Raw genomic sequence first — 9,622 nt, 5'->3', positions numbered from 1 at the left:
CCAGCGAGGTATCGCTCTCAGGGGCCTGGGGAGCAGGAGTGGAAAAAGACAGTTCTCAGGAAAGAGATGAGCAGGGGGCAAGAGACTTTGTCCTTTTTTGTTTGGGTTTTTTTTGGAGTATTTTAGAGTGTGAAAATAAACCACAATTACAAAAAAAAAGGGGGAAAACTCCAATTCCTCTCTCCCTCTGTCCTCTGCTGGATAGGGCAGCTATAAACCACCTGAGCTATGCTACAAAGCACCAGCCATGCAACTTGCCCAGGGGATTCCCTTCTGGGGAAAGGAGGAAAGGTTTCAGTATTTTGAGCTCTGATTTTATTCTGCTCCATGTCTCCCATCTTCCCTGTGCTGGGTCTGTGAGCTCTGCAGTCCCCTACCACTGAGCTGTCCCTGTCCACTGGTGATCCAGGAGGCAGCAGAGCCAAGGTTCCCTGTGAGTTCCCACTCTCAGCTTCCCTGTGAACCTGCCACACAGGCTGCAGACACATCAAAACCATCAGCTGGACAGAAACGAGGGTACTTGTGCACACAGAAATCCTCTAACTTAAAAATCATCAGTGTCTGGGGATAGAAAAGAGGCCTCATGGTTCTTCTGACCAGCACTAGCAGCAGTGATGATATTTAGAGCAGAAAGGTAGGGTCCTCATCCAGCAGGAAGGGGAAACAGCCTTAATTTACTTGTGTCAGGGCTCAGTTACAGTTAAGCTTGCATTTCAGTTGTTCCTAGAAAATAGCTCTGCACTATGAGATCGTCACTGGGACACAGCACTGGGAATGATGCATGTAGGACTGGAAGCGGCCTCCTGAACCATAGCTGCTCAACACAGTCTGCATCACCTAATCAGAAGTTTAACAATTTCCCCTTTACACCAGTTCAGTACTTCTGCCTCAGCGGTATGCCAGGCCCAGAGCTCTTTCTCTTCATGTCTAAACTTATAGCAGAAGTTTCAACACTGCAACAACTCAGCAGTCTCAGCTCGAGGCTAAATTGGTCCCTGGTGAATTTATACACATTTGTATTGTGACAACAGTGTCTGTCGCACAGAACTGGATAACATACGATTTTATTTTTATTTTTTAGTTTGGCTGGAATAGAGTATCCCTGTACTCCTCAAGCAGGAATTGTTCATGCAGTATCTTCCAAGAACAATGACAGGGATCTTTACTGGACTTTCATCTCTGCCTCCCCTGCTCTTCAGAGACACTTGATCTTCCCTCAACACTTTTCTTCTTCTCTTTTGTTAGTGAGAAATAGCTGCCTTTTCAGAAAGAGATAACACCTTTATGGGATGTAAGAGCTAAGTGGGCAGGGGAAAACAGCAAGCTCAGGGATGTGGTGTGGCATGGAGGGCTGTGGAGGAGGGTAGGTGAGGAGAAGCCCGTTCCAAACAAGCAGGTGCATGATCCAGAGTCACGGCACTAAGAGGAGCCAAGAAGGCTGTCATCTCCCTGGCTCGCAACGTAGCTGCTGTGCATGCAGGTGTTTGCAGTGCATTCGGTGCAGGGGACCCAGGCGTGAGCTAAAAGGTGGTGTGATTTCATCTTCATGTGGGGCTAAGCTGCAGCTGCCAAACTATTTTTGATCAAAAGCAGAAGAATATATTATTTCAGCAGTGAGAGCTATACACTATCGCTTTGCTGTACAACTCTCTCTCTTCCTCAACCCTCCTGCATTCTGCAGTCCACTCTGCTCCTCCGGCAGGTTAGATCCAGATCACCCAGCCCACGATGACAGCTTACTCTCTCCTTCCTCTGCCCTCCTCCCCATTCAGGCCCCTCTGTTTGGGCGTGATGTGAAGATCAAGTTTTCCTAGCAGAAGGAAGCAGTGGTCCTCACCTGGTGAAGAAGTGAACAGTTCACACTTGGGGATCTCAGTGACGCCCATGAGCCTTGCAGAGAGATCTTAGGAAGGTTGCGTGGACATGAGACTTTCTCAGGCCCTGTCTGTGTAGCAGAGATGGCTGGGTGGAAAAATTCTGCTGGTACAGGTAACAGAGGGCAAGATGCACCTGGAGAGAAGGGGCTGGGAGGGACTGACAAAGCACCACAAGAAATGGGAAGGAGAACAGAAAGAGAAAAGAAAAATGAAGTTGAAGAGTCCTCTGATTTGATTTGGTGCCTTTGCTGCTGTTACACTGAGGGTCCTGCAAGTCCCGTGCATGGAGCATATTTAGTAACATGCACTCCTGACCAAGAAGCCTCATTCTAGTGTTTACACCATGGGTCCAACTTTCTACTCAAGGACCAAAACTTGCACCAGACCCAGAAGAGCTAAAACAACTCAGAGCCATAAAGCAACAGAGCCCAGCTTGCCTCTCCTGCTGCTGCTCCTTGATTCAACTATGTATCATGGCCAGAGAACTTTCATCCCAGATCCTACAAGGCAAGGGACGAAGGAAGGTAAATAAACTGGTGGTTTGGGACACCTAGGGACCACAGGAGGCCAGAGCATGCTCAAAAGTAGAATTGGAGCATTTCCACCAAGGGCAGACATGTATTATGCATTCCCTGAGTCTGAGGAGCCTAGTCTCAGGAGGCAACAACATTTACCATGCCAAGCAAGCACAGTTCATCCAGCTGGCATCTCAGGGGAGGCTGTCCCCACTCTTCTCTGACCATGCATGGGTGCACCATTGTGAATCAGAATCAGCTTTTTCACAGATGTAAGATCTAGCAGCAAAAGCAGGAACTGCTCCTCACTCCACTCCTGAGGACTGGCAAACTGAAAACTAATTCTTGGTTAGCATAACCCCACGTCACTTTAACTCCATTCCTGGCAGAGAGGAGGCAGGAAAAAGGCAAATCAGCTGAACCAACTCATACTTTCAGCAGACCTGGAGGATGATTAGAGCCATACTCACCTTTGGTACTTTCATGCTTTAGCCAAGACTGGACTGAGTTGAAAGGAGTTTTCTCCATTTCACACAGGTAACTATTCGGGTTTGTAGAGCCATCCTCACTGGATATTGGGAGCAGGCATTCCCCCAGATCGCCTACCCCATTGGAGTCTGGGTTGTCCTGGGCATCCTGCTGTAGAAAATAAGTGAGGATAAAGCCTTGTGAAATTTAATGGCAGATGACAGAGCAGACTTGTCAAAGCCTCAAGGGCTGATTCTGAAGATAGTGTCAAGCTAGCTAAGAGATCATTAGGTTTCCATGCCAAATTCCCTAAATTTAGGCTCAATCAGAGGAAGTTACTGACAGTATTGAAGAGAACTTTCAAAAACATACATCCTTTTTTTTCTCCTCAGATCCTTTTCCATGATATGTCTTTATGGAGAAGCTCTTGAAAATTGAAAATTTTATATTCCTCAGCAGAGATCCTTGGATGAATACGGAGTACTTCAAATGAGCAGGGTAGAAATACAGCACATAGTGCAACATGGGCCTAACCTTGATCTCCTTAGGACTCAGTTGAGAAGTACTGCGATTTTCTGACTCATCTCCTAGAAGGATGGAAGAGCACTTGTCTGAGTTGAGGGATAATGCTTCCATTTCGGCCAGCTGAACCTGCAGGAAGGGAAAATTGCTGTCACAGGTCATGCCTGGCATTCAAATTTCAAGCACTCACACTGTTTATGGTGGATGAGTGAGAGCCTGTAGACCCGAGATAAATTTTAGGTTACATTCCTTGGATACATCAGGAACTGCCTAACCCAGACCTGGGCTAGACAGGAGACTCCACTTTTTAAGGAAGATTGAACATATGATCTGCAAGCAGCCCAGTGCCAGTCCATGCTCCTCTAGTGCCAGAATTGGAGGAAGGAGTCCTGAATCTGCCCCAGCAATACAGCTGGCACAAGGCCCTGCAAGTAAAGCCAGGCAGGAAGAGGGCATCCTCAGGCCGGTGACAAGGCGGTTGGCCCTTTTGAGGGATGAGGAGTGGACCCCTCTCTCTGAAGGTGCCACAGACAGCCCTGCTTAAAATATGAAGGTGCTTTCATTCCAGGGATAGTCATGCCTCTTGCAGTCCATGCCAGTATCATGCTTTTCATATTCTCTTACCTTCATCACTGAAACCCTGTTTCCCTTCAGCTTCCCTGTGTCTCCCCTTTCCCCTCAACTCTAATCTACCCAAGACCTGAGCTAACACCATCTCTGATCCCACTCTCTGTTCCCATCCCTAAACTCACCTCTCCTGCCCACTCGTGCTCTTGCTTTCTGAAACCAAGTCTGACCACTGCATCTTTCTCATCCTTGAGCCTCATCTCTGCTCCAGTCCCATGCCTGACCTTGCTTCATCTTTTGAGCTGTTTCATACCACATGTGCCCCTCTCCCATCCTCTTTCCTACAATCTTTCAATTCCCCTCTGCCTGACATCTCTTTCCCACAGTACCTGAAAAGCATCTCCTTTTTCTAGTAGCTTAAGCAGCTGCTCTGTCCCTCCTGTGCTTGGCTTTCCATCACTGGTCTCTGTAGTCTCACCAGTTCCCACCACCAGCACCTGACTCTTGAGAGCTATATTCTGGGTTGCCTCAGTCAGGACTGCTTGCTTCCTGGCCATTTATCTTGTCCTCCCCTGTGTTTGTGTTTGCAAGAGGCAGGTACAGCTGCTGTACTATAAGAGGAGGTGGAACTTTTGGAGAGATGACTCCTTCGAGCTGGGAGTTTAGTGGCCTGTGCCAATGCCAGAGACTTGAAGAGGTCTCCATCCAAGGGATAATGCACTTTGAATAAACAGGAAGGAAAACCAGAGCTGGATTTAAATCAAGGGCACAAATGACATCCTTATTTGGGATATTAATCTGACACAGGAACATGTTGCCGTCCAACCATGAAGAGAGCCCTAACCGAGCACTGCTGCTCAGAGCATGGACACACTGGAGAGCCCACAATGAACTTACGTCAAGCACGCTACACAGCCACCAGTCAGGAGCTACTCGTGTAGAGAAACACAGTCTTCATTCAGTCCCACTTAATGTGCATACTCATCTGTTACTCGCCTAAGTGCTTATTACACCAGAACAACCTTACAGCTGTGCTCGTAGAGATGCGAGCATGAAATGTGATAACATCTGCGACTACCTTCTCCATCCATAAAAAAAGGGTTTCAACAAAAGCCAGAACAGTCCGTTCTTCACTGAACCACTTGCTCACAAATTCTGGCCACCCTGGGATTGACACAAAAAACATAATCAACTAAGTCATGAAGGGATAAATTGCATGTGAGAAAACACTGCTGCTCACTGGCAAATTGCTGTCACTGGCTAAACACACTATCAGCCACCAACACACAGATGTGTAACTCTCAACCAGCCCAAGAGTGGAAGGACAGCAGTGACAAGAGGAGAGGTTAGCAGTGCGAGAAAAAAAAAATGTTTTGTTCTTATAGCTTCCCTTACTGCAAAGTATTTAAAAATCTGCCAAAAACAAGGAACAAAAAAAGTTGTAAAAATCCCAGTAGGAGGAGAAGGGACTCTTCACTAGGAGCACAATCCATGGAAACTGCTAGGGACATCAACCTGAGACACTGAACCACGCACACAATTCCCTTAGAAAATAGTTGCAGATACAACATATCTTTAAAAACAAAGCCATGACTACAAAAATCCTTACTTGTACAAATAATTGGTTTGAAAATAAGATGCCAGCAGTGTAACTGAGAAAGACACTGAGCACTTCTACTCAATGCAACAAAAAGCTTCGCACATATTAAGCACATATTTGAGCTTATGTTTAAATGTTGTGTCCATCCATGGTGCTCAGCATCTTGAAGGATTAAACTACAAACTAAATGAGAGTGAATATTTTTGGCTAATACGTGATTTTTGTCACAAGGGCAGAGTTAAGGGTGATTTGGCAGGCAGTAAGCATACTATTATGTTCGAACACAACTGTGTTGACTAGGACTCGATAAAAACTGTACTGCCAATGTAACTTGCTGTTGATTGCATCTGAGAGCACAATTCTGTCTGTGTGTACAATGCACATTCAGATATGCTAATGTACCAGAGTACACTCTAATTTAATGACTATATGCATTGCTGGCATTAGCACTAGGACAAGTCTAGTTGTGACTCCATGTAGTGATTTCCTGTTGGAATGACCTCAAAGTTTTTTATACTACAAAATATGAAGAAAAGGTCATGATCAACCATAACTCAAAATCTTGAGCTGTGGCTTTGATGCATATGATCAGAAATAAAGTATCTAGATTTTTACTACTAAAATTATTGCTGCCGATAATTTCTTTTCAATGCCACATGTTATGTGTACTTAAATGACAACTTAGAAAAGTAATTTATGGCTCTGTAACAGCCATTAGGAAATATGATCTAAGAATAATTCTTTGGTTGTGATTATTCTGTTAAACTCTTTGCTGTGGCTGTGGGTTACACTTGAAGAATTTGCTGTCTAGTTTCCTTGCTGGGAAGGTAAGAAAATTTGTTATTGTCTTAATTCCTAGACAGAATATTGAAGACTATCTGAAAGGTTTTCAAATGCAGCAAAACAGCTGCAAATTACTTAATTTGGGGGTAATCATTCTGGAATGCCTTAGAGGGACCTGATTTTGTGAGAAGGCTGAGCACCAACTGCTGAATATAAGGACTTACTTAAAGCAGTGAAAGTCACAGTTAATTGAAAACTGGTTATTTGGCTGTATTAATGCAGCATTCATTTGTGAAGTGTTGCAATACTGATAAACTACTGCAATGTTTGCATTTTTATAGTTTCAAAGGGAAGTTATGGGGACTAGCAAACAGCTGAAAGGTTGAAAAAAATTAAAGCATCAGAACTAGGCATCTGAAGCCCAACAAAATATTGCTTTCTTCAAACATGGATAGAGTAATCTGCTAATGAGAGCTCTCTTCCCAAGTTTTCTGGTTTCTTTATAAACAATAGCAACATCTCAAGTTAGTTATGGGGAAGGAGGTGGTGAATATTGCCACTGATTTACAGTCAGATGAGCCATTCTACTGTTATAAGCCTGTCTGTGACCACAGCACTTAAATACCATAAAATTATTTCAGAAACAAAATTAATTCTGCTGCTAACATAACTTCTCCCAGACTACTTTGCTCCTGAAGATTCACAACCTGAGAAGACTAATTTCTTAAGTAGCAGTTTTCCAAAGCATCTACTAACTTCAGAAGCACAAGTCTAAGCCATTTGGTGTCCTTCTCTTAGCAACAACCCATTTGCCAGCTAACAGGTTCTACATCAGAAAAAGAGACTCTCAAACTTTCTCATTGGGTCCATTTTTATCTAGTTTTTGCTCAAACTAATTAATTAGTTTTCACCACAAACCAATCCTTTCTCACAAATGTTGACTCTATTCAACAAGGCATTTAAGCAAGTGCTTAATTCATTGACCTCAACAGGGAATAAGCAAGCATATGCTTAAAATGAAGACAAAATGCATACTTAAGTCTCCCTCTGAATTACTCGAGTGCTGTCATTGGGGTGAGATCCCTTGAGTCCTCCATACAACATGAGCTTCAACCTCTGCTTTTCTTGCAGAATTGAACACAACAAAAGTTGCCAGGACACCTTCATGGTCATTTCTATACACCTCATTCAGTTCCCTCCTGACCCGTGTCCTGGCACATCTCACCTTTCCACCACCTCAGACATCCCCTCGTGGCTAAGCAGGGCAGGCCTGTACTAAAGGCAAGGTCAGCAATTCATGACAGGTGACAAACACAGGTCAACAAGCTCTCTGTCTACACAATCTACAAGCCAGGAGCACACATCGGACAACCTGCGGGCATGTGAGTGTGGGTGGGCAGGTCTTGGGGGAAGAGTCCCCTCACGCATCCTCGTACGCAGGTTACCTCTTGCTTGTCATGGTTACACTTCTCGCACATGGCCGGCGAGGAGTAATGATGGAAGACGGAGCCCGATAGGTTATCGATGATCATTAACTCCCCGTCGAAGGAGTCCTTAATAATTAAAGAGACACTGTCCAGCCATAAGTTCTCCTAGGGGACAAGAAAGGGGGGAGGATGGGAGAGATCATTTTAAGAATGCTGAGTTTTTTCCTTCAAAGTTTCATGTGAATTTGGGGCTGGGTTCTCCACCCTGACTCATCTGGAGCAGCACCTTGTTCTGCAGGTACCTGCACAAGGTCATTGGAGGAACATTTGCTCCTTAGGGTGTATAAGTGCTCAATGCAAAGAAAAAAGAAGAGGGACTGTCTTCATTCACTGCCAGTGCATCACAGCACTGCTCATGCCTTCCCTCCAGCTCTGCAGGAGTGCCTCACTCTTGATCTGCCATTTCCCCTGCTCTGCTCTCCTGAGTTCCCCTCTCAAATTTGCTCCTAACACACCTTTCGCTGATCTGCTCCAACCCTCCTCTGCCGGCCTTCAGATTCCTACACCATGATGTCAATGAACAGGACCCTCTGCTATCACAGCCTTGTTCCCACATGATGCTACCAATTCAAAAGTCTACTACTGAAAGCAAACCTCTCACCCTGAGGTGGAAGAGTTTTTCTGCTACAGCTAAGCCCTCTGTCATCTAGGCTGCCCAGCTTCTACTCACAGCTACTTGCTGCAGACTGGTTAGTAAGCTCAAAGGTGTACTCACCTGTGCTGGAGAGTAACATCTCATGCACAGACGTCCTTCAGGATCTGTTCTCCCACCACCTCCTCCTGTTCCTGCTCCTCTTCCCTGTCCCGAATTTGGGGATGCTGACTTGCGGGAGCACAGCCCATGTGCAAATTCCAGCTCTATCTCTGCATCCATCTCTGCATCCTCCTGGGCCTCCTTGTTGCTGTCGTCAAGATGTTTCATGAGCACAGCTACCACCACATTGATGAGGACAAACTGGGCTGTGAGCACAAAGCTGACAAAGTACAGTGGGGAGATGAACTGCAGGTTGCTGAGGCAGCTCCGGTCATCATGGCTGCAGTCACGCAAGGTATCCTTGAGGGGAAGTTGCGTTTGAGAGGGAATGATGGAAGGAAGGAAGGACTAAAGTAAGAATAGAAGCTTGGCTGCTCTTTCTGTCAAAAAACACTGATGACAATGGAAAGAACAGGGCAAACGTCTCTATCACCCCACACCCACTGGGCTCATGACATCCTCAAAGAATCAAGGACACTATCTGGTCATGTGCTCTCTGCTTCTGAGCAAATACGTCCAAAGGTGTACAGAGCAAACTACTTCCAGACCATCACATGTTGCTGCCACTGTAGCCACACACAAACTGAGCAGTCTGGTACTGCCTTTTCCCATCCAGCCTCAAAAGTGCCAAGTGTGTTCAAAGAACTTTCCTCTCTCTCTGTCCTTTGAAGCAAGGAAATATTTTTATTTTGCTTTGGTAGTTCTGCATATGGGTGCCCTGTCCAATGCACCAACATTCAGCTTTGATAACAGGCCTTATGACAGTGGCTATTCTCTCTAAGCTTGGAGAGTCTTCTTGTTTCTCCTAAGGACAATTTTCACTTTTCTCAGCCAGGTGTCTGTAGGACTAGATGAGCCCAACTTCTGAGTTATTGTGTTGGGGAGGGAGATTCTGGCCCAAGCAGGGAGCTTACAGCAATTCGGCTCCTGCGCTCCTTCCCTTTTTTAGCCCAAGCACTGCTGAACAGAGCACACATCAGAATTTCTCCTTCCCCACAATATCCATGCCCCTGAGGCCCAGTTACCTTCATGATCCCATTCCAGTTGTC

At 45.5% G+C, this 9,622-nt stretch overlaps 1 protein-coding gene across 1 annotated transcript in view; it reads right to left on the bottom strand.

The window, feature by feature from the left end:
- Positions 1-1,837: 1,837 nt before the first annotated feature.
- Positions 1,838-9,622, bottom strand: part of CACNA1I (calcium channel, voltage-dependent, T type, alpha 1I subunit) — a gene marked incomplete at both ends in the record, with an annotated part of 30,983 nt that continues 23,198 nt past the window's right edge. The window contains 6 exons of the mRNA XM_010193679.1: positions 1,838-2,034; positions 2,863-3,028; positions 3,395-3,511; positions 7,778-7,924; positions 8,535-8,873; positions 9,599-9,622. The exon at positions 9,599-9,622 is cut by the window's right edge and continues 113 nt beyond it. Of these exons, the coding sequence (XP_010191981.1) occupies positions 1,838-2,034; positions 2,863-3,028; positions 3,395-3,511; positions 7,778-7,924; positions 8,535-8,873; positions 9,599-9,622 (990 nt within the window). The remainder of the gene's footprint in view (positions 2,035-2,862; positions 3,029-3,394; positions 3,512-7,777; positions 7,925-8,534; positions 8,874-9,598) is intronic.

This window comes from Mesitornis unicolor, unplaced genomic scaffold (assembly GCF_000695765.1).
Source record: "Mesitornis unicolor isolate BGI_N332 unplaced genomic scaffold, ASM69576v1 scaffold44691, whole genome shotgun sequence".
Taxonomy (NCBI): domain Eukaryota; kingdom Metazoa; phylum Chordata; class Aves; order Mesitornithiformes; family Mesitornithidae; genus Mesitornis; species Mesitornis unicolor.
Note: the sequence above shows the minus strand (reverse complement) of the source record. Positions and strands in the feature narration are given on the sequence as shown.